This window comes from Scophthalmus maximus, chromosome 2, assembly GCF_022379125.1.
Source record: "Scophthalmus maximus strain ysfricsl-2021 chromosome 2, ASM2237912v1, whole genome shotgun sequence".
Lineage (NCBI taxonomy): Eukaryota > Metazoa > Chordata > Actinopteri > Pleuronectiformes > Scophthalmidae > Scophthalmus > Scophthalmus maximus.
The window spans coordinates 11329685-11355390 of record NC_061516.1 but is presented as its reverse complement, the minus strand read 5'-3'; the positions used below and the strand labels follow the sequence as shown (position 1 = coordinate 11355390).

Below are 25706 nucleotides of genomic sequence, written 5' to 3'. Positions count from 1 at the left end.
TTGGACTGCACCTCTTTGCTTTCCTCCAGCAGAGCAGAGCCTTTACAACTGACCTTGAACTATAATTCCGTAAATAAAGTAAATGAATGCAGGTCTGCAAAATACTGGGAAAACAAAATTTGCTAACAGGATCGACAGCAAACTTGTTTATAATTTTGATCCTACACCTGCTACCCAAATACATTTCTTTACTCTAGTATCAGTATAAAACTCTTGCAAATATCAGAAAATCATCCCCATATGTAGCCCCCAGTGCCGCAACAGAGATGTAAGAGTATCATTATGGAATTTAACCGTATATTTCAATACTCTAGTAAACATGTAGTGAACAGCAGTGAAAGTGGAGAAGGTGATGTTGGTGACATAACTAAACTCACAAAGTTAAATTCCATTTTCTTTTTCATAGATTTCAAATTGATCATAACTACTTAACAGAAGATATCTGAACTTGAAATGTAATACACTTATCCAATGTACCCCTGCAGCAATGTCAAACACGTGTGATGATAAAAACGAATTGGATTATAAGGGTTTCATTTCAGATCTTGGTACAATAGTGTGAGTGTTGTTAATTCTCCAAAAATAAAAAGCACATTCATATAGAACAGACACAGAAATGTCTATTCATGTGTGCTCCATTATGAGTTGTAGTGAGCGATTTCATTAGAGCTACAGAAAAATGTATATTATTACTCTTTGCAATATTTCTAAGAGTTCTCTGTTCGATACAATAACAATTCTGTATCATAGTCACTGTTCCATGTGCATGCATATTATTCTGTGTATTCTCAGGTTGGTGTTGTGCATTTATATTTTTCTGTAGGTAACTGAAGTCTGTATAGATTCATCGAAGGTCAGTTATCCAAAGGCGTTGAATCCACTTGCTACTGATTCAATGCCATTGAGTAACTAATTCTCAAAAAATGTCCTAGTCTTAGCCATGGCAATATCGGATTTATACTTGAAGTAACTTTTCCAATAAGGTAATGTAATGTGATTCTAAGCAAAAAAGTAAAAATAAAATGGTGATGATGGCAACTATTGACTGTCTCTGATTTACAAACCACACCAGCTTCCTTTTGAGACAAGAATGTCTCAAAAAATATTGTTTTATCTGTGCTCTGGTGAACAGAGCAAAAATATCTCATTAATGCACTGACGTACTTGCTGCAGTTATAACATCGCCAACCTATTCAAGAACCAGAGTGAGCTGGCTGGTGCTTGCTTGAACTTCACTGTACTGGGACACATGTACAAGCACACAGTGCAACCACAAAAGCATAAATCCATAATGCTAACAACTGTAAAAAAGTGTTATGCATCATCAAACAAAAAAAGACCCAACATATACAAAGACAACGGCTCTTATTTAATGGCGCTCTACCACAGCACCTATTAAACAAAGCTATATAAGAGGACTTCTCAGTATCACATTCTCAGGAAAAAACTACTTAAAGAAAATGTATGAGTCTGTTACCTTCTGATTCAATATACCTTAAGAGAAACTCTAGAAGACGCTTCAAATTTCTAATGTGAGCTAAACATTGAATAAACACAACCTGGATGAGAGTAAAATAAAGATAATAGAAACAATCAATATCCAAACAGTCCAAACGTGTAATATTTGCAGCCCACAGTCAACAAAGTGCCTCCAACACAAAAGGCTCAATGCACATCGGATAAAGCTACTTTAGATCAGCGAAGGAAGGAGGAAGGAAGGAAGGGAGGGAGTAGGAAGTGAAGATGTGTGCTTTTACCTGGCGGCACACTGTAGCGGGAGGCATTGGGGGCGTTGGGGTCAGGCTGGGGTGAGGCCCTGCTCAGCTCCCTAGGAGAGAGTCTGTAGGGAGAGCCTGGCCGACCAGAGAAGGCCTCCTGGTCCAGAGCCAGCTTCATGTCATAAGGCATGTAGGATAAGAGCTTACCTGCAGTACACAGGCATAAGGACAAAGGGAAGACAGCCACTATTAAAACAAGAACTCAATGCCAGTGAGCATTGAGCTGACCTAGAACGGACTCAACTAACACTGCCACCTGGACACACACCACCTGAAACCTATGTAATAAATATCTAGGTGCCAAAGCCCAGCAGCTTACTGACAGCTGCTCTGCTCTTCACAGCACTCAGCTAAAAGGTGCTAAAAGCTTTGCAAAAAAAAAGAAGAAGCCATAATGCAGTCTGCCAAGGGACTTCACCACTCTCCCTTCGAAGCTAAGTGGCTAAACTCTGTCTGAGCGCACAGAAGCAGCAAGTGTCATCTGCTGACACGCCCAAGTGATTCAACTTCAAAAAGCTCCACAGTCCCTTTCTTTCCAGAGGTAATTCACGAGGCAGAACCACGGCACACTACAGCTTCGAGTACTCATCAAGTAAAACGGGGTCAGCTAACGTCTTTTGTCTCGGCTCAGGCTGAACCACACTACAACTGTCCAGATCACCTTCAAACGTTTCCTTTTTTCAAAACTGCACAAAAAATGATTGGGGCACAAAAAAAATAATGCATTAGCTATAAATAGTCCACTGCTCACAGCAGGACGAGGCTGACAAGAGCAATGAACAGGGAGGAGGAGGGATGAGGATGGTTTTTGTTTCTCTTACCGTCTCTGTCGAGCACGGTGGGGCTGCGGGTATTGAAGGGGGGTCTGCGCTCCAGATCTCCCTGATCCTGCCTCTGCTTCTCCTCCAGGTGCGCAGACTCGTGCGCTGCTTTGATCTGGTGTTGCAACATGGCAAAACCGCTGATGGGCACGCCACCAGGTCCAAAAGGACCGGGCACCTAGATGAGTTAAGACAAGGGTCCAGAATAGTTTGAATGCAAGAACATTTGTACTAAAGCACTGTACAGAGAGCACTGACCAAACATCAAATTAAACATTTATTGTCTGTATATCTGTATAAGAAACATTAGAGAACCCTGGATATCTTGAAACTTTAGCTTTGACAAGATATAAGACACATTTGAGAACCATTTATAAAAGAATGACTATATATATATATATATATATATATATATATATATATATATATATATATATATATTTATTTATTTTTTACCAAGACCTTAGTAAAAGATCCAGATGTACAGATCACAAAAAAACAGCAGCACAGGACACGACGTGTCTGGGCAGAATAAACATTGCTCAAAATGATTGATGTATGAGTATGTTTTCAACCCGCTGCCTGCCTATCTACGAGTCTAAAATGGATCACAGCGAAACTGTGTCTAACCATAGGCGGGATGGCAGCTGCCCTCTGGTGCAGCTGCTGGATGTTGAGCTGAGTTTGCTTGGGTGAGGATACCAGCACCGTGCCTGGAGGGTTGAGCAATGAAGGCTTGTCCATGGAGAATATCCTGCCGGGGCCACAATGCATAACGTTCTCAGTAACATGAATGTTTTTTGTAAAACTGAAATTTTGTACACACAATATGAGAACATGAAGATGATGTCATGAAGGAAAAGTGGATGAAAAAAAAAACACACCTCTGTCTTTCAGGCTCTGCTTCCACATCCTCATCAGCACTGCAGGTGGCACTGGAGTCATTATCTGAATGGAGATCCCTCTGCATGTCACCGTGATCACCCTTTTCTCCTTTTTCCTTCATCTCAGGCTCCATTTTAACCTGAACCTCTCCAGTCTTCATGTCCACATCCTGAGGTTCCGTTTTGGGATGCACCGAGCCTGCATAGGCAGCTACCCTGGCCCTTTCCTCCTGAGATCCAGTGTCACTCTCTGGGCTTTTCTCTTCCTTGACACAAAGTTCCCCATATGAGGGCTCCGGGGCCTTTCCATTGCCGGCTTGACCCTTGTCCTGGTCAGAGCACTGGGCATCTCCTGCAGCGCTGTCTGCCCTCTTGGAGTCACCAGACTTTGAGGAGTCGGTCTGAGAGGGGGAGGGGGCGCTCTCTGTGTCGGAGCTGTTGTCACCACCTAAGGAAGCATGACAAGATGAATTGGTGCATGTCAAAGAATACTCGAAACTCATTGATACTAACAAGGCTTCTATGCAAATTGTATTGTCAGGACAAGACAAACTAAATAATTAAGATATTGAAAATGAATGTAGACCTGATGCAACGTTTTTGTATTTTTCACTTGTATCATATTCATGGTATCCATTTATAACAAACAAAGAAATAAATCTGTATACTGGTAAGATATAAAATCTAGGGAAAACCAAGTGCATGTGAAACAGAGTTAATTAATGAAAACGATCACGAAAAACATTTATTGATGCACTATTTTTCATGACGAAAAGAAGACAAAATAAAAAGTAACCTTTGAAACCGAGGACTATAATGAAACATTTGACATTTTTAATCAACTGATAAAAACTTTGTGTGACCGATTGATACATTTTAATGTAAAGTCTCATTCAAAGCATCCATATATCTGTGGCAGCAAATACTGTTTCGTTAAGAAAACGATTTAGCTACTTGACCTGGCGGCAAAACTTAATAAGAAACATCCTGCAAAGTTTTGTGTCTGTCATTAATGTTATATGATATTACCTGTTCTTGGAAGAGTAATATAGGTATTTCTTGTGTAAATCCAATTACACAAGAGGAAGCAACAAAACACCTTAGACAAACCACCAAGACCTGGCTGCAGGCAGCTCAACGGTATTCATAAAAAGCAAATGAAACTATCTAGCGCCATGAAAGTGTTGGTACCATTAATGTTACTTTGAGTTGGTCATCTTCAGTGTTGCTATCAAAAGGAGTAAATTGCCATTGACACGTGATGACATACACCTTAAACTGATTATGAAACCAAGTGATCTTATGCCTCACATATTTCTTTCCTACTCATCTGGAATATATCCATTGTCACTTTTTTTCTGCAGCACACATGCAGACGTGATTACCAGTTACTACTGCATTTAATCTACGAACAACCTTTGTTCACTTAAGGACCTCGCTTTCTACCACTTACATCTGCTTGTACAATGATGAAGACCTTGAAGATACAAAAATCTCTTCAAGATACAAACTAATCATCTTTTGCTTTTACATTAAGGTCTCAAATGCCAACTTGCATATACACAGAGTATACAAGACACTGAAAAATAACAACATCTGAGTCCTTAACATAGAAGTTGTGCATAAAATATGCCTGCTTCTGTTGGTTTGTAGTTGTTGCCATGGTGATGGTGATCCAGATGCCATGACATTTGCAGATGCATCAAACTTAAATCAGAGGAGCAGCATTACTAAACATCTAAATGGCAACAATCAGTTTGTCATTGCACTTGAACAGAGTTGTACTCTTGTGGCTTTATGTATAAATGTATAATGTGAGATGGGCAGGCTGCAGATTACCAAGGCCAAGTTATCATAGCTGCCATCAGAGTCAGTTATGCAGTTCAAGTTAATTTAACGATTTATTTTTTATGTTCTAAAAACAATTTATGGATAATTAAAGAATATTTTGTTTTCTAAATAATTAAATGGTAACATTAGTTTGACATGTCAAAGAGGACCTGACTCTTATTTTATAGCGGAACTAATGTCCTTCTCTTGTATCACTGTTGGGTTATTTTTGTTGCTAGACTCTTTGCAGGCACGAGTGTCAGACCACCTGTTAGGTCCGACAGAGATCACCAGCAACGGGTCAAGTTTCTCTGCTGTATTTACGGTGTTTGGAGACTCTGTGGAGACTTGTAATACTGAGGTTGGGGATTATTTTATACTCCCCTCGAGTTAACGCGGCCATTTATATTTATTTGTATGTTTGACTGATCTTTGGTTAATTATGATTCTCTGTGAGAATGCTTGTATATTGTATTGGACTCATTTTGAAATTTGTTGTGTTTTTCTTAATTTGTCTATGTTCACAGCAAGTTTAAAGGCACGCATATGGTAATAAAGGCTCGTAAATAAAAGAAATGTGGAGGGTAATAAAAGAAAGGAGGGTAGCAACAAAAACATGACAGAAAACCTTGTGACCCACTGGTGTTGCCAATGCCTATCTTGTGAACTGGAGGTTTGTATGAACATTGTCCAACAAATAGGACACGTTGTCCAACTTCCAATATTCAAAAGAACAAATTGTTGATAATACAAACCAGTAATGTCCTGTGCTGCTCTCTATTTTTAAACATAGCCGACTTTTTCATAGCAGACTGCCCATACCATATATTGCCAGCAGAGATAAGGATTTCTGGTGAGGATTTAGGCAAGTGGACAGGATCAAACAAGAGAACCAGCACTTTGTGTTCAAAGAAAAGGCTTTCTGGAATCTTCAAAGACAAGAGCTGTTATGCAACAGTAGGCAGAATTAGTTCATATATTTCACCAACCCCCCTTGCTTTTTCTTCTTATTTGATCCTTTCCCCCCTCTCATTAAAACTACAGTTAGTAGACAGCAAGCACATTGCCATCAACTCGAGTTTTTGGATCAGGCGTCACTGCTTTGCACTGTACTAATCACTACATTCTTTGTCTCTTTACTAAATACGTTGTACTATCAGGCACAGAGTTTCACAGCTCATAGGCAAGGACAAAAACTGTATTTAAAAAAATAAGCCTGTTGTGTGTCCTTCCATCCACGTTGCACTGAGGGCGTGAAACTCGGATAAACAGGAAGAAAAGTCCAAAACAAACGTGTACACGCGTTATCCATCTCTCTGACCTTCACTGTCATCCGCGTTGTCGTCATCATCATCGGGTGATGCTGTGGCTAGACCGTCACCTTGAGACCTATCAGCACGAGCCCGCCTCGTGTCCTGGGAAACACAAAAAATGGGAATCTTGCATTCATACATTATGGTTACAACAGCCCATTGACAGACCAGAACGGAAAGGGATGATGGCAAATCGCGTACCTGCTTGTGCTGCTGGAGCAGGTTGTCCAGGTTGTGGCGCCTCTTGTAATTGAAATAGAAGTTCTTGCACTGCGCCTCACTTTTGGTGCCCACCATTTTGGCAATGGCCGTCCAGTTTCGCCCATGTTCAACTAGCCCTGGTCCCAGACAAAGAGACACAATTTGCATATTTAACAGAATACAAATTAGAGTATTTGTCATGTATAATATATACACGAATGGTAAATTAAACTCCCACACTTTACAATTGTCTACATGTTGTATCAGGATGATAATTGTGATCCAAGAGGATGGTGTAAAAAAATCTTAATAGTCTCTCTTTACAATCAAAAACTGCTGCATTGCTGCTGCTAATTGTTGTTGAGGGTAAACTTTGGTATTGCTGTAAAATTAGACTTCTACTACTCCTGGGGTTCCTGTTGCTATGGCATGTGATTGGTCGTCCCCGTCCTGATTAACACTGACCTTAACACACAATCAGCTTTGATCGTCTCACTGAACCAGCTGCAGTGAACTGGCAGACTGCTATTTACCTTTGACATTAGGACATCTCTTCTCTAAATCCTCTAACCCCTGTGTCCTCCCAGCTTTACTGAGATGCGGGTTGGTGGCAGACAAATGACAAATCACCACAGAGCCAAACACAAAGCCCCATTACTTCTCCACTCAAAGGAGACAATGAGGCCATTGGGACATTTCAGAGCGATCCATAACATACTGCGATTTTATAACATACAGTCAACACGGAGAGACAATCTAAAACATCCAATACACACAGGTTAAGATGTTTACTCTCAGATCTCCAAGTAGCTTTGTTTGTTTTGACCACAGTCATAAGTCCATCTATCAGTCAAAAAGATAAACTTATACCATTTAATATTCACTATCAAAAGGAATTTTCAGTCCACTGTAAGATTGTAGTTTCCTTTGGACTGCAAACAACAGATTTTCACACAAGTTGTGTCACCCGGACCATCACGTGCACCGATCAGCCACAATATTAAATCAGGCGACTGGTTTTAATGTCAGGGCTAATCAGTGTACTTATTTTGAGCCATGAAGCCACGGAAAGGGTTAATCCTAACCCTTCTCATTCCAGGACCTGCATAACATTTTAGAGAAGTAACAGTATAATAGTATCACCATGGCAACAATCTGCCCACTCATTTTGTACAAACATCGTTGCCTTAAGATTTTGACAAAACTGAGCAGATGTTGAAATATTTGAATTTAAAATTCTTGGCTTGGCAGATGGCATGGCAAGCATATTATTATTATTGCAAATTTTAGAAGAAATACCTCTTAGTGTAGGATAGCATAGGATAATGTAACAGCCCTGCTATAAAAGGCCGTATTTATGAAACTTTTAATGTAAAATGTTGTCAGAGAGAGGATCTGATTAGTTGTGCTTATGCAAATCAATAGGTTGCAACTACAACAAAGAGGGCCACTGTATTCAAAATACATGCTGATCATGTATGGCAGCAAAGCATAAAACTGATTTCTGAACCTACTCTGTCATATGACTAGAGGAGCTTGAGCAGGTTTCTTTTAGGTACTTTAGTCCAGACATATTTGCATGTCTGAATGCCTGAGGAGATCATAGTGGCAATGTATTTTTGTGAAGGGGAAGGCAAATCTTGCCTTGATTAATCCACATTAAATCCCCAGTGTTTAATCCCAGGGAACCCTATGTAAGACCCTATACAAACAAAGTCTACAAAAAAGAGAGGGGGCACACTCAAATGGCAAATGACCTGTCGGCAGCGGTGCACAAAGAACAGGCAGAGTATGCTACATTTTAAAGAATTTACGAGACCAAAGTGGCCTTACAATTTCTAAGAGGATACAACAAAGTGTTTGAATGTGAATAATAGATAGCGATCCTGGAGGAAGCCACAAAAAGGCACTGTTGCTTAATGGATGGCCTTAAGAGATCATTTCTGAGAATCCAGCAGAGCAGTGCCGCTCAAAGACAAAAAAAAAAAAAAAACTCCATGGGTCTCTAACAGCTTCCAGTAAAGCAGCAGTACAGGTTTCTATCAACGTGAATGCATCGCACGTTCTTTCCTGCATTGCACGTAAGAAACAGGCAGGGCGAGGCAACATCAGATAATCACAAGAGGAAAAAAGAAAGACAGGAGGAGGGGGGGTGGGGGGCAAACAAAGATCATAAAAACCAGAGGACCCACGGAAACTGAGCGACAGAGATAAAGCGAGAGAGAAATTAATTGAAACACTACCTTTTTTGGCAACCTCCATCTCCTCCTCGGTCCAGCGAGAAGTTTCTCCGGTTTCACCAGCACCAGCTAAATCACAGAGAAGACAAACGAGAGCCCCATAAGAACTGACAGTGAGAAAGACTGATAGAGAGCAACAGAGAGGACGGGAGGGAGACAGGCAGACAGAGAGAGAGTGGCAGTCCTCTCTACGGCAGTCTTCTTCTCTAATCTAATAATCTGTTTACATTCAGGGGCTGCCAAGAACTGCTCCCTCACTTACACTCTTGCTCTAGCTCACTCTCTTCCTCTCACAATCTCTACCCCCCCCCCCTTCCCCTCAGCCCAGTACAAGCCCTCCTCCTCTCTAATCCACGGGGGGAGGGCCTTGGTCAGCTGATGTAGCACCAGACAGTGAAGGAGTTTAGAGCTGTGCCTCCCTCTCAGGGAAAAGGCCTTGGATGGAGACAAATAGTCAGATAGAGGAACGGCCCAAAGCCCTCCCACCCCTTCTACTGTGACACTGCGCATCTCGTACACACTCCTTCTTGCCTTGCTTGCTGCTAGCTTGACTACACACACACCCACACACACACCCACACACACACACACACACACACACCCACCCACACACACACACACACACACACACACACACACACACACACACACACACACACACACACACACACACACACACACACACACACACACACACACACACACACACACACACACACACACACACACACACACACACACACACACACACACACACACACACACACACACACACACACACGCACACACACACACACGCACACACGCGCACACACGCACACACAAGTGCACGATTAGTGTGGAGGGGGCTGAGTGAACTCTAGCCCACTCTACTCCATGGCACCCACTGAGACTGTGTAAACATTTGGACTAATATAGCAGCAGATGTACCCTTGACATTAACAGGAGGCTTGCCCACCCCCCACCTCGAAGATGAGGAGATCAATTCCGACTGTTAAGACGTCTCCTATCAGAGGTCCTCCAACCACACAGTCTGTTACACTTAGTTAAACTCATTTCTCCCGGACAAGGCTTCCGTCTCCTCCAGTAAAACTAACATTCTCTCCCTGTGACAGGTTAGGCCCCTCTAGGGTAGTAATTAATCTCTGGGCTAAGAAAACAGGCCGTGTGTCTGTCTATAGTGTGACATCTCACACACACACACACACACACACACACACACACACACACACACACACACACACACACACACACACACACACACACACACACACACACACACACACACACACACACACACACACACACACACACACACACACACACACACACACACACACACACACACACACACGAATCAGCAGCTTCCTAAACTTGCCTGGCACCATTTCAACTGGGAAAGACAGACAGATAGTTGCCCTTTTGCGCCCAGCACAATTATTTCTAAGAAGCACCGTAGCCGAGGGGGTTACAACAGAGCAAGTGAACAGTTGACACAGTCCTACGTGAACCGTGATATGCCCAGGACAGAGTCAGAAAGGTCAGAGGTGTTAACGGGATAGAGGGACACAATGTAGAAGGTTGATTAATCACATTAGAGACCCTTGCATAACGTAAGAGTGCTGAGTGAGGCAGAGCTCAGCAGACAGCAGCGGGAGCAGGTGGCGACAGCACACTTACAAAACGGTCAATTAATGATTCAGATTAACGCCACGGCAGGTTTATCACACAGGGACTTGGATACGTGAAAACCTGAGCTGCCACCGTCAGCAAGACAGACGTCGAGGGGTGGAGGAGTACAAGTGCGTGACTAAGTACCATGACAACAGCTAAACCAGAACAGTGGATTACCATGGTGATGGGCAGACTACAAAGAGCTTCCTGAGTGGAGCGCAGTGCAAGACAGAGTCTGTCTGACACTTGGCACTAGATGTCTGAACCTACTGAACCAACTGTCCACTGAAACAGCTCTGGTATATATACCATTTAAGAGAGAGAAAGTAATACTCTGATTACTTAATTGCACATTCTTTCTTCACATATTTATATTCTAAGGTTTTATATAGGGCTATCACGATTCACTACGCGATTATCGTGGCCAAAAGAATTCACAATAACAATATTATCGCGGTATTTGTATAGAAAATGTGATTGTTAAGCATTGGAATAAAACAACTCAAACTATTTTTTGTCATCATATTTGACCAACAACAGATATGCCTTCTTAACCTTTTGAAACCCACAGGCCTAACAAACCTCTCCAAAAATGTCTCCAAAATGTGGCAATGCCAAATGCTTCACTTCTGAAGCTCTAGAAAATTGGCCTTTGATGTCTGTAAAACTATAAACCCTGCTCTAAGCAGGTCAATTTATTTTGCTCAGACGTGTCCGCTCTGCAGACCATTGTGAGGACATTTCCATTTAAAGAGCAGCAAACTTATCAAATCAAGAAAAACTCAATGCCCGAAGCCGGACATTAGCCAAAAAGTGTTTTCAAGTTGAGAGAAGTGTTGTTTTTATTTGATGAACAAAGTTGCGTGACAGTCAGCAATAGACTTCGCATGACAATGTTCACAACTTGGAATACTTTCATGAAAAAGTCTTTTGATTCCTTGAATCAGTGAAACCTCATGAACTAAAGGAATATCAATATCTGAAGAATGGACAATCACATTTTCACAACCACTTCAAAAGTTAGGGAGCCGCCATCGTTTTACAGTCTTGCTGGTTCACGCCAGTAAATCTTAATGAGTTATACATTTGTTCTCATGGTTTCTGTAAAATGGACAGAGTGGTTGTATTTGTGGAGAATCTAACTAAGCTAGCAATATGTAGCATGTCAACATTGAAAGAAGCTTAAGCATTTATGTATGAATGCCTGTTGGCACACTGCATTGCACAAGCGTAAAATGGTCTCCGGTGTTTTAAGAGGTGCGTGAGTTGATTATTTCCATGAAACTATCATATGTATTATTACGTATATGTATGTATTGTATGTCTGTATTATTAACATGATGTCATAACCTGTATATTGCAAAAAAAACCTGGTTTTAATTTTTTGTGTCCGCCTGTGTTGCAAAAAATATTTTCAACAACTTCCAGAGAGCATGCCCGAGAGAATTCACCTTTGCTGGCATCCATGGCAGACACTGGAGTTTTTGCAGGATCCTTCATGGCCTTCTGTGCCGGATCAGCTTTAGAGAGCTGTGGAGGATCTGGTAAGGCAGGCTCAGGGGCAGAGGGAGGTGCTTCCTCAGCCGCCACAGTTGCAGCCTCATTGGCCATGGAGCGTGTGGTGATCCTTCCCTTACGGCGGCCCTGGCTGTTGGCAGTCTTCCTGCCACGCGGCGTGTTCTGCTCCTTTCCGTCCTCGTCCTCCCCACCGTCACACTTGTCTTTGTCCTTGCCAATGTCCCTGTGGTTTTGGAGAGGGGGAGCAACCTTTTAGAGACCGTTGGTACAGCAAATATCGATTCCCTTCTGACTCAGCAGAAACAGGCCCTTTTATGTGATCTATTCTTTTCCTCAATGACTGAGCACACAAGGAAAGCATTTAAGAGTTTGCCTGCAGTCAAATGGGACAGACTTGTTAACAAGTTAGCGAGTTGTCTAGTTTATTATCAATGCACCAAAAAAAAGATATTGCTCTGCCACCTCCAAGTCATTTCTAGACCAAAAACATGCATCACACCACCAAGAGCCTGGGGATGACAAATCGTATCATTATAATGGGCAACCCAACACTAACTGATTTATACAGCATAATAAAAAGGCCAGTGCCATTACATGTGAAGCTATCTTTGTGAATCTTTTACTCTTGTACTCATTCCTATTCAACGTCAATAGGTTACATCCAGAATTGCTTCATACAGCACAAGTTTCAGTCCTATGTTCTTGTTTATAGGTTGGAAACATGTTGTTGGTATACACAACTGTAACTGTACAGGGTCACAGGACCATTGAAGTGAAATGTTTAAAACACGAGAATTACTTTTTAAATTAGAGCTTTAAATTTGTTTCCACCAATGACAGTGTTACGGCCTATAATTAACTGAAAGCACCGACATATATATGACATGCATTTAACTATGAAACATTTCCCTGAAATAATCAAAGTCTGTGGGCCAAAGTCTGACACCAAGTATTTTTACCTGCGGGGCCTAACGCGACTAGAATAACACAAGGACAAACAACTATTCATAACTCACCTAGAATCCTCCTTTTCATCTTTCTCTTCCTCGTCCTTCTTTTCCTCGTCCTCCTTTTTATTCTCGGACTTCTCAGATTTGTCCTCCTCGTTCTTGTCGTCTGTCTTCTCTTCTTGTGAGGGACGTGTTATTTGCTGGAGACAAAACACAAAGGGAGAATATTTAGTTGTTTCCCCTTGAAACAATAAGAAAAAGGTAAATGTGTGGGGGGGAATACAAAGCAGTGCTAGCTATTCAATCCTTAGCGATATCAATATTTTAATTCAGATGTAAAAAATTATCCTGTAATGCGTTTTTAAAAAGCCATTCAAACAACCACCACAAGCATTTTGAGGGCTGTACCATAATGCATCTTGCTCTATGTACTACTTAACAATGATACAGACTGTACTACATAGAGCTGCCACACACCCTCACACTACACCATCCTTCCTGACATTTTAATACTTCCTAGTCAAGGTTTCTTGCCTGCTACAAGCAACAGCCAGCTTCTAATGGTATAGCATTGCCTGCATTAGCCCTGTGAGCCCGGAGGACCATCGAAAACTGTACATCAGAATATGAGCCTGAATAGACTGCATGAATATTCTGTTTGATAGCAGACAGACCAAGTAAGGTGAATGGCAGAAATGCATGGGGCATAACTGGTTACTAAACCTTCAAGTCCTCAAGGTTTCAGGTTTCCTCAAAAGTTAAGATAAAACAAATGCAATGACTAGATAGAAGATGAAACACCTTATTTTACACCCAGCCAGGAAGGTTCAAGGCTATGTCATTTTTGGATGATCTTCACGTCTTCACAAAACATACTAAACACACACAAAATAAAACGTATTGCAGACAGTGTTCTCTGATTTGTCTGCCTTAATTAGAAAATAATGAAACTTGAAGCATGGCCAATTTTTATGCCTCGTTTGTTTCGCAGACTAGAACACTATAAATTGTATACTACAATGTAACTGATAAAAAGGAAGAACTTCATAAGCCGAAGACAAGATGATCTTAGCACTTTAAAATAAAAATAAAAATGTTGGGCGGTTGTTCAGATCAATATCACTGCCTACATACGTAGAGTGAAAACACCATTCAAAACTGGATTCTAAAAACCGGTCCAACAGAGTGATTGAGGGCAGAGCAACATTCTTTATCATCACCGCTGGCGCGGTGCACCACAGAATGCTTCCTCCTGCCTGCTCCATGAAAGCGCTGTGCTGGAACAAGTCTGGCTATGCCAAGCCAAACATCCCATGCTGGTAGCAGATGGGGTCAAGGAATGTGCTTCTCTCAATGGCAAAGGCAAAAGAAATGGACTGAGGCAAAGACGAGGATTTGAAAAACAAAACAAAAGCAGGGTTGTGTCAGTCAATTTTGCAACAACAAGGCTCTGCACATAAGGAGAGTGGTAGCCAACACAGTTAATCCTGATTCAGAAGAGCTTGAACATTTTCTAGAAGCACAGTCAGTTTATCAGTCAGCCTTGGCTAATCAGACAGTAGTTGTTTTCAAGCCTGTGTCTCCCGACATGCAGAATTTATGGCTGCTCGAACCACATCTTACCAGGAAACCAGCCACTAATCACAAGGATTTTACCTTCTAGGAGCTGAGCTACATGATTGGCAAAATCAAATGTATAATATTTACAAGAAAACTGCATATGATGCACTATTGGTTTTACCCAATATGTTTTATATTCGGCTGATCAGCTCACAGCCTTCCAATTTTAAATCACTTGTAGACGAAACTGGAAATTTGATTTGTAGCTGATGTCATTGCCGTAATCGGCTTATTTGTCAAGACTGTTGCAAACCTGATGCTTCTGCCTTTACTATTTGATGCAGATCAGGTCATGCCAGAATTCTAAATATGATGGTGCCATCCATTACCCTGCATGCCAGCACTGCCTGGAGCAAGGTATAACTAAAAAAGGTACGGATGGATTTTCATAAAACTTTGTAGCAATATTACTTAGGAGGGCATATCCAGATGAATAGCTTTTGGAGCTGAACAAAAGTGCTATCTACCGAGCTTATGCTGGAACCTGCCTGTCAAAAAAACAGACACTGGCGGGATTTCTCCAGGTGCTGCCAATGCCATTTCCGGGTTTAACTTAGTACTGCTCAAGTGTTTCCGGTCCGGTTCAACATTGACGCTGTTTCGTTAGCTGATCGGTAACGAAGTGCCTGCTGCAGACCTTCATGTGAGAGGTGACGGAGAAATGATCCCGGCGTATGGTTACCAGTCGTCGTCTCCTCAGTTCGGGATAGTGCGGAAACCCATGAAAACTTAGTTCGCCATTACATTTCAATGACGCCGAACAAAGTGGGACACAGCAGTGCACTGAGTACTTCTTCATCTCTTTTGAAAAAAAGGGCCCTTTTTGGACATTTTCCTGCATACACTCGTGACAAAACTCTGAAGGAAGTTGTGAGTAAACACAGTAACGGTAAACAGACAAGCAGCATTATTTTGAAACGGAAGTACGTCACGAAGCCTAGTGCATGTAATCCATGGTCAGTGTGTTTGCGTGAGAGAGTGAGTGAGAAAGAGATGCACACAGATCTACAATGAAGCAACAATGCAAAACACTACAATAGACATTTGATGTTAATGAATCATCAAAACATGAACAATAATAATTCTGAAATGGAGCACTTGAAGCGGTTTCGCCTGTTGAATTTTTATGTAGTCGCATGATTCTTGGGTAATATCTTCATGGTTGAATTCACTTATTGTCAGGCGCTTTGGACAAAAGCCTCAGTTCAATCAATGTACTGTAATGTAACATAGTAAAACGCAGGTGGGACAAATACAGTGTCTATATAGTCGCCTACATACAACCTGCATGTAGGGTACCCATCGCCTCTCTAATGCTTTTAATTTCAAAAATGTGTGAAGCTATTGTCATTAAGATGCATGGTGAAATGGCTCAAGAATATTTTGTAATGTGGCTTGATGGCTCTACAGTAACCAGCTGCACTGTTAAGTTTTATAAAGGAAAGCCCTGCAGATTCAGTTTTTTCTCCACATACATATCCTTCATTGAGATGCTGTTCTGGTCCGGTATGGGAGCACTCGTTGTTTGCTTTGGAGGTCGTCAGAGAGCCATGTCATTCCTGCCTCTTCAACCACACTGCGTAAAGAGCCTCCACACAGATGTTCTCCAAAAGTCAATGAGCCCTGTGGTTCTGTGGTTTCTAGCGTTTTAAATGAAGCTCTTTCCTGACCTGACCTGAACATTTTGAGTTTTAATTTCTCCCCTATTTTGCTGAATCATAATCACAAATCCTGTTTGATTTAGGGAAACAACAGAGCCACAAGTCAATATTTCATACCACAGAACTTTGGCCACAAGGGGAATATCTCAATTTTGTTTCAAGCTATTTCAATGGAGGAATACTGCTTTTATTATTATACTAGTTATGAATATGCATCACCTCCAACCATGCAATTCATTACAGTAAATGCTAATGAAAGGGGTAAAGAATTTGTTAAAATATTAACATTTAACAGCAGCATTCTAACAAATGGTATATAGTATGAATTTATTTTTGATGAAAATGCATTATCCGAAGCATTGATGGTTGAAAAATGTACTAAATAAGGTTTAAAAAATATATGCGCCACTTTAAAATCATTATAATAAAGAGTAAGAAATAAGTTAGACAAAACAAAAAGCTGTATCATGTTTCCAGGAGAAGACTTCTGTCTTCTCCATTTTATAACGTTTTAATGAGTGGCCATTCCAATCTGTTTTGGCAGTTGGCTTCCATCAGCATGAAAAGTGCTGACAATAAGCCATTAATTGAATCAAATCATTGACTTAATTGTCACATAAAGGTGTGCAGCAGACACTCCCAGCCCTTTGTAGCTCCTACAGATTGTACACCTATTACATTACATTACAACCCCCCCAACCAAAATCATCGGACTTGAGCTTTGTCATATTTTTCCTCTTTTATGCTCATTCTAATATTGTGTTTGTATTCGAAGTTAGACGACAAAGTGTGGCCTGAAGCGCAGGTGTTTTAGACTGTCAGGGGAGATGGAACTTAAGGAATGGCTTTGGTAAAAACTTTTTTTTGCAGGATTGCAATGGAAGCTATAATTTCTTCCCGTCTTTCCTCTCACACTACACAGTCTCTGTTTTCGCCTTTGTCTTTTCTCCTGACAAAAGATGAAAAACAGATAATTCTTTTTCCCCAAGGACAACAACATTGGATCAAAAAAATATGACGGGACCACAGCAATGGGTCTGTTTTAGAGCTGATTTGTTCTGTTTTTGATCAAAATGTTAATTTTCTGAACTCATGTGAAAACTGATAATAACCACATCTCTTAAATAAAACAAAAGAGCATTCTGGTGAACCAGCACACCATGACAATAACCATATTATGTTGTGGTAAGTCCCCAACAGTGGAACCCTAGAACGTTGCTAAAATAAAAGTGAAAGTTGCAGCATAAAGTTACAACATAATCATAGAGAACCATATTTCCTTGGCTATAACGCAGATAAATATTACGCAGTGCTAAAGAATCATTAACAAGACCATAAAGGACAGGATCATAAAGGATACACTATATTACAACTGGCTCTAATTTAATTTCCAAATGAACAGTCAAACCAAAACCAAAAGTGCAAACCAAAGCTGAATTCAAACAAAATTTTAATTAATTAAAGGGTTCCTTTACTGCAAAAGAAACAAACAAAAAACAATTGTGGAGACTAATTTTTCAAAGGCGGAGCTAGTAGCTGACAACAAATAAAGAAGAGATGCCGTGTTCCTGTCAGAGCAGAGCAGCATTACCCTCAGACACGAGGAGCAAGTTCTACTTTTGAAAATATCCAGTGAAATGCTAGCAGACACAGTGGGGGGTTGGCCTGTGCAGGCTTCCACAAGCGTGTGCATTGTGAGTGCTGAGCTGATGTTTGGTGTTTTGTATGTTCACAAGCAAGTCAGGATAGTCATTTAGATCAAACGTCAATAAGGTTCAGCTGGGACATTTTACATAAATGTCTAATTTCTCATAAACTACGTACTATAAAATATAAAATTTGAAAAAAAGTAGTTAATACATTTTCTCATTAAAAAAAAAAATTACAGCCCAGAGCATAACACAAATGAACACACATGTCCAACACCGCCTTAGCTTGACTGTAAAAATAAAAAAAAGGTCTGCACATGTCCTAGAAAAAAACATCTTAATATAGCTGAGGGTGACTGCTTACAAGCCTGAAGTAAACATGCAGGCTAAGAAACAACCTGCCTGAGAAAAAAGGCCATTAGACTCCAACAAAAACGACAGGAAAGGACAATAAAAGTAAAAAAAAATAAATTATATTCTGTGGTCTCAAAGCTAGTGACATACCTGCAAGCTCATTTGCTGCTCATAAAAAGCCCTTGCTCTGCTGTGAGCCACAGCTTACTGGTGTTGCAAAAGTGAGTTTAGCCTCCGGTAGTTCCATAGCGGTGGTAACGATAGCAGTAGAGGGGCAGGACAGCACCATAGCAGAGCTCCTTAGAAGGGCTGCCGGGCCACGGCACCGCCGCACATATTCCAGGAAAGCGTGTCATCAGGCCGCTTAAGCCGCCCAAAGAATTGTCCATCTCACATGCACACACTAATCTATGCAGGGTCACTCAAGGTAATCCCTGCCGTGCACTCCTCTTTGATTGGCACTCACAGCAGCACAGTGAGTTTTTTGGGCCTGTCAGATGGCTGGGCTGTACCATTTTCGAAATCCAGAGAGGGGGGTCTCTCTCTCTCTCTCTCTCTCTCTCTCTCTCTCTCTCTCTCTCTCTCTCTCTCTCTCTCTCTCTCTCTCTCTCTCTCGCTCTCTCTCTCTCTCGCTCTCTCTCTCTCGCTCGCTCTCTCTCTCTCTCGCTCGCTCTCTCTCTCTCTCGCTCTCTCTCTCTCTCTCGCGCTCTCTCTCGCTCTCTCGCTGTCGCTCTCTGGGGCACAGATGAAATAGGAAATGGAAAATGAAGAAAAAAAAAAAGCACATACCAGATAAGCTGCCAGCGCTGACTGTTTCTCACAGAGGGCTTTTTCGCTGTTTCACTCACTCACCCTACATTCCATTGCTCTTGCTTTTGCTCACTCTTGCTACTCTTCCTTCCCTCTCGAATGACTCACTGTACTTACTCAAACTGCAGTTGTGAAGTCACACCAATAGGCTAAGAATTTATTTTATCCTGTGTTTGTCATTGTTGCAACAGTCTGATATGAATCGTGAAATGTGTGTTTTGGACCAATGTTCACATTTTTTCCTCACACAAAACCCACACGGTCTCCTAATATTTAGAAGAGTCAACCTACAATAGATCCACCAAATGAAACGACCATGAGCTCCAAAAACACAAGAAATTCATCAGCAAGCTAACGTGTAGCTCACAAGACAAGTCCTCTCTCAACTGATGACACACTAAGAACGGTACAAAGACTAAAAGTCTAACTAGAGGCAAGTCATCCATGAAGCGACCTGTCTCTCAGGAAAATAAGAATAACCGTCACAGTTTTAAGATGTAACCAAGAATTCTTGTGCTCTCCACCTCCACCAATGTAAAGAAAGTGTCTACACCCAAACTATCATGTTCCACAGTAAATGTACTCAGCACAAGATCAGTGAGGTAAGGAGAGAACATCCAACGGAACGAGTGAAAATAATATTTAATGTCCCCCAACAGACTTGAGAGACATTAGATCTTCTTGTCTGGATGTTGATGCAAAGGAAATAATAATACAGAGCCCAGAAGAACAACATACATGAGTATATAAGTGATCACTTAGTCATTTTCACTTTGGTGCACTGCAGGAAGAGCACCACTTGATATTGTGAAAAAAATACATCTTTGGGGAGACTGATACAGCAGACATAGCAGTTGGATGAAGCAGACAGTCCTACCTGAAAATGAATCCAGCTTCTAGATGTTTCAGTAATGGAAATGTTTAATTGCTTTCACATTATTATTAAAACCATTCTGTTCTGTGTCACCAGTATTAATTGTTTATGCTCCTTTTGCTTTTATATGTGTTGTGGCGTAACACCAGTAAAATAAAACATTTAAATAATGTTTTCTTTTGTCTCACACACACACAGACTTTTCTGAATAAGAACGGGTCCCAAGAATGTCACCCTTGCCCCGGCCTAGCCTTTTGTCTCTCAGTAAAATGCATGCTGAAATAGTTCACAGATGTTTGATAAGTTGTGCGATAGCTCTACAGTAAACAGCTGCACTGCTCAGTTCCATAAAGGAAAGTCCTGCAGATTCAGAGCTCAGGTTGTGGATTAATGAATATGACAGGAGAGAGCGGGAGAGGGAGAGAGATATAACATGAAGTCTCACATTTACCTGGTTCCTTCCTCTCCGTCTTCCATAATTTCGCCTCACCAGCGTCTTGTAGTTGTGGTTCTTCTTGGTTAAGTAGTAGTATAGGACACAGTCAGCAACACACTGAAACAAGAAATCGCAAGACATTCAAACATTTGCTTGTTTCTGTCTAGTCTTCACATAAACGTTCATTTGTATCACCTGTATTAAGTCTTGAAACATACTTTAATCATGTGAATATACAAGTAGAAAACAGTTTACCTTTCTCTCTAGATAGGAGGCAATCAGCCCAAAGTTCTTGGGATGCTGGACAAACCTGCAAAGAATATATAAGTACAAGGTGGTATATGGGTTCATAAACCATTCCTGCAAAACAGATTCACATGGACAAACTGGGATCTGGGCATGTTGTGCCACCCACAAAACAAAAACAACTTACTTCTCCTTAAATATCTCTTTTTCGTGTTCCGTCCAAACATTCATGAACTGCCGGGCTTTGTACACCTTCATCGGGTCGTCCATCAGGCCATTCATGTTGATGAACTTCACTCGCCTCTGCTCGGAGTCGTACATCATGGGAGGGATGACGGACAGCTGTCTCATCTGTTTCTCATTGTTCTGAGGAGCATGAACAGAAAAGTAGCTGTAGATATTCAAGAACCATATCCCAATTTTTTCTACTTGTAAGTTGTGCATATATTTATATATATTTATATATATATATATATATATATGCAAAATATTTCAAAGGCATACCAACCTCCTGCTCAGAAAGCCCATCGATGATTTCAGAAATCTCATGCTCACTTCTTGCAATTGTTGCAGAGAGGCCAGTTCCTCTTTGTCCAACCCTGTAGATAAAAGCGACACATTGCTTTACAAATCTCAAAATGTAATGCATTTATTTTTACTGTTGCATGGACTTTGTATGCTGTGCAAAGTGAATATCAGTTCTGTTCCATCCTTTCCTGGGGAAAAACAATTTACAAGCTCTCATGACGTATTCACATTTGTTTCACAATCACTGTACCCATTATTAATGAATGAATAATCTAAACACAAATCCTCCGCCCCAGCAAAGAACCAGACGCTGGATCCTGACCCTGTCTCCCACCCAGACAGCCAGTGTCCGTTCCCAATGTAGGCCAACACACACCACCTAGTGCCCTCCATTTACTTGATAGCTGAACAGATTACAGACTATTTTAATGCCGGAGTATGATGTCAGCACTATTAATGCATAAAAAGATTGACAGACCAAATGTGATTTCACTCCGGTCCTTTCATCTTTGATCAGCCTCATACATGCAGCGGACATGTTTTCGAAAACATGAGTTCACTTCAGTCCTGTGCTGTGATGGCATAGTGTACTGCTTGAACAAAAGGTCACTACTGCGTGAAATACAAGTAAAGGGTTGTGTTCCGCTTCAAACCTCTATCATAAAATCTGCCCCTTTTAAAGCAACAGTTTAGCTCTGCCACTTGTATTAGACTGAAGCAGCACTGAGAGCTACAAACTATAATATAATTTTTCCTCTGAAAATAAATATGCACTCATGTTTTTCAGTGAACCAGACAGCAGAGTTACTGCTTTCTTTAAAGAATATGCAGCCTCCCATCAATCAAATCAAAACAGACTACAGTAGATGTCCTTCCACCAGCCAATCATGTCTGAGGCAACAATTAGATCATCAACAGATTCAGATACAAACTTCTAAAATGATCATCATTTTTTTTCTTAATCTTGTATGATACACTGAATATATGTGGGTTTTGCGATGTTGGTCAATAATATTAGGCAGGTTAAATATGGAAACACTTGCTCATGGAGGTTGTGATAGGCATTCTTCATAAATTATTATGACATTTTACAGACCAACCAATTATTCTGAAAAATGACAATGAAAATATTTGTAGCAGTCATACACCAATAATGAAAATAGTTGTTAGTTGCTGCCTTTGACTGGATAGCCATTTTCCTGTATGAACTACAAACAGGGTCTGCTCCTTCACAAAATGTGTCTGAAATGTCTGAAAACAGCTCTTAAAAAAAGTCTACCCCTTTCAGGGGAAAATTACAGAGTAGAGGAGGAGGATGTATCAGTGTGCTTTTGAGTAAAGACGTATATTGTGCCATTAAAATAAAGTGTGTCACTGTGGTGACTGGTCACAGGTGAAGACGTTACCTCTGGAAGCGCTCCTGCTGCTCTCTCTGCTTGCGGATCTCAGGGAATTGTCTTTCATAGTACTCCCGTGTTCTGCTCTCCTTGGCTTTGCGTCTTGGGTTGTTCTCCATCCGCTCAACCTTCTTCTCCCACGCTTCCATCAGCTGGTCATAGCGCTGGCAGATATTTTGTTCCTGTGTACACAGCATGAAAAAATGCACATCGTAACAGGAGCCAGCACCCAGCACAACGAACACACAAATTTCTTACAAATGCAGAAACTGAGAAGATCCATAAGTATTTAAGTTTTGAATATCATGAGGGTGCAGATATTTTCAAATCCCCAAATGAAATCTGCCGACTACAACTACACCGATTAAAACTGCAGCCTGTGTTTCGATTAAAAGATCTTCTGATGCTATAGTTTTAGCCAAATGTAGGTTACCTAAAATAAGGGTCCTTTTTATTTTTTGGTTAAACAAATTCCTTAAAAGTACAACTGATGCCAATGGCCACCATGTATATACAACTTGTACAACAGTTAAGACATTCTGACTAAGCAATGGGTTGAGATCAGTCTGGAGGTGCAGTTGATGTAATATGTTGCAAGTTCATGCTACTGTACATCACTGAAGAGAAGAAGCAAAACAAATGCAAATAATGGAAACGCAGTGATTAAAACCTAACCGTCATGTTAATTATCAACAATGTCCGTGACATTATTTTCTTTCCTCTGGGCTGTGCAGGTGAACATGCATTTATCAGTGCATGTTTTAATACTTAAATATATGCATCAGTGAAATAAGTGTTTATTGCAGAATGTGAGCATGAAAACAAAAGTTAAGTGAGAGCAGAGGAGCTGAGAGCAAATATGCTGCTCAGGAACTGACTGTGTTTTATGTCCGTCTTTCAAAACTGAAAGGTTGTTGGCATTACACTGCTCTGGAAAAAATTTAAAGACCAGTGCAACGAGAACAAAGGACATTTTAAGTTTTATTCTGTGAACTACTGACAACATTTCTCCAAAATAAAATATGGTCAGTTAGATTATTTATTTGCAGAAAATAAAGATATGTTTTCAGAGTCAGCCCTCGCATAATGCAAAGAAAAAAAACTTGTTTTTTTGAGTTCAGAAATCAATATTTGGTGGAATCTTTATAGGCTCTCCACCCGTCTTTCACACTACTGTTGGGGGACTCCTAGCGCAAAAATTCAAGGAGCTCGGCTTTGTTTGACGGCTCGTGACCATCGATCTTCCTCTTGATCACATTCCAAAGGTCTTCAAGTTTTCAGATCAGGTTGGTCATGACAAGAACTTGATCTGCTGGTCCTCCATCCACACCGTAACATTGATCTGGCTGTGTGGCATGGAACATTCATTGTTGAGAGCCAGCTTTCTTCTAGGTTTTACTTTTTGGACGTCGTTTGATTCTTCACGAAGAAAACGCTGCCTGATTCCAGCCTTATTGAACCAACAATCCTCTGCCGCAGCAGCAAGTGACCATGAGACCGTATGGCCTGTATCAAACTGTCCTTGCCGTGCGCTTCAACCCATCTGCTGTTTGTTATTGTTTTTGTATTGTCACCCTCTGCCTGCCTGTAGCTGTGTTGTCCCTAATGTCTGATGCTTGACGTCTTTAAAATTTCATGGTACATGGCATTTATATAGCGCTTGTCTAGTCTTAACGACCACGTTTAACTGACTTGCACTTCACAAATTCCCCTATTCATGCACACATTCATACAGTTCTTCAATACATAGCACTTCACACACACTAATGGCATCAGAAGCAACTTGGGGTTCAGTGCCTTGTTAAGGATGAAAGCAGTGACGCTTACTGTATCCCACTGCCAGTGAAGCCAGAATTGAACTCATCTTTTCAACACTTTTGGCATGGTCAGTTGTTTTTCTTACTGCAATTACTTTTGGGTTGTTACAAGCACTTTTTTTGCCACCCAGCAGGTCCTATTGCAAGAGGTAGTGATGACCACAGAAGTGGTTATTATACTATTTTTCCCATTTAATAATATTTGGTTCAGGTCATCATCTAATCAGTACGACATTAAGTAGAACAAAGTGTGCCTATGTTGATATTCAACAGGCAGCCATAAATGTAGAGCTGCTTTAAAAAAAAAAGTATTTTAATGTTGTTACAGAGGTGTACAAGTAAACACCTTTACTGTACAAACAAAACAATAAAATCCAACTCATTTCCAGATGTGTAAGAGTTAAAATGTTCCGTGAAGTTATGAAGAGACGTCTGTACTGGGAGGACAATACACCCTCGTTTCCACTCTCTGCAGCAACGGAAAAACAATTCACCTTCCTCTTGGCACGAGGCCATGTGCACTCTGCCATTGTTCAGAGTCCAAAAAGGTCTTTCTGGCCGCGACAGGGAGCAGCCAGACAAAGGTGGGACCAACTGAGCCATTGCAATACCAAAAAGGGGCCAAGTGTTTCAACATGGGGTGATTCTGAAATATTTACCGGTCGCAGATAAGGAGGACAGGCAGACAATCGTTTGGCCACTGCATTGGTCAAATCTGTTCTTTGATGTGACAGTGTTTATTATTCTGCTCCAAATAAAAGCAGTTAATGGCTCGCACAATACTTTTCAACAAACAGGGGAAAACTATGAGTTTCCCATGACTCACTATACCTAATGCATTGCAACGTTGGACAGTTGGTCCACTAGTTTAGATCAGAATGAAATGCCTCAACGACTTTTGGATGGATTTCCATGAACTTTTGTAGACATGCATGGCCAGCTCATTGACTGTGGTAATCTCCTTTCTTTTCCTCCAGAACCGCCATGAAGTTGACATTTGAGGTTTTAAGTGAAATGTATCAACATCTATCGACAGGCTCGAAGTTTGATTGGATCAATCATTTGATTTATTGCCAAATACCTTTAAAAACTAATGACATTCCCA

At 41.0% G+C, this 25706-nt stretch overlaps 1 protein-coding gene across 8 annotated transcripts in view; it reads right to left on the bottom strand.

Moving 5' to 3' along the window:
• ncor1 (nuclear receptor corepressor 1) overlaps positions 1-25706 on the bottom strand; it is a 56006-nt gene that overhangs the window by 13868 nt on the left and 16432 nt on the right. For 4 of the 8 annotated variants that reach the window (XM_035626399.2, XM_035626400.2, XM_035626402.2 and 1 more), the window contains exons 10-23: positions 22794-22966; positions 21368-21458; positions 21047-21225; positions 20869-20923; positions 20623-20730; positions 13276-13409; positions 12193-12482; positions 9071-9136; positions 6828-6964; positions 6635-6728; positions 3484-3931; positions 3230-3353; positions 2600-2777; positions 1758-1925 (exon numbers count right to left, since the gene is read on the bottom strand). In XM_035626399.2, the coding sequence (XP_035482292.1) occupies positions 1758-1925; positions 2600-2777; positions 3230-3353; positions 3484-3931; positions 6635-6728; positions 6828-6964; positions 9071-9136; positions 12193-12482; positions 13276-13409; positions 20623-20730; positions 20869-20923; positions 21047-21225; positions 21368-21458; positions 22794-22966 (2245 nt within the window). The remainder of the gene's footprint in view (positions 1-1757; positions 1926-2599; positions 2778-3229; positions 3354-3483; positions 3932-6634; positions 6729-6827; positions 6965-9070; positions 9137-12192; positions 12483-13275; positions 13410-20622; positions 20731-20868; positions 20924-21046; positions 21226-21367; positions 21459-22793; positions 22967-25706) is intronic. The other 4 variants (XM_035626398.2, XM_035626403.2, XM_035626401.2 and 1 more) reach the window with 4 other exon arrangements.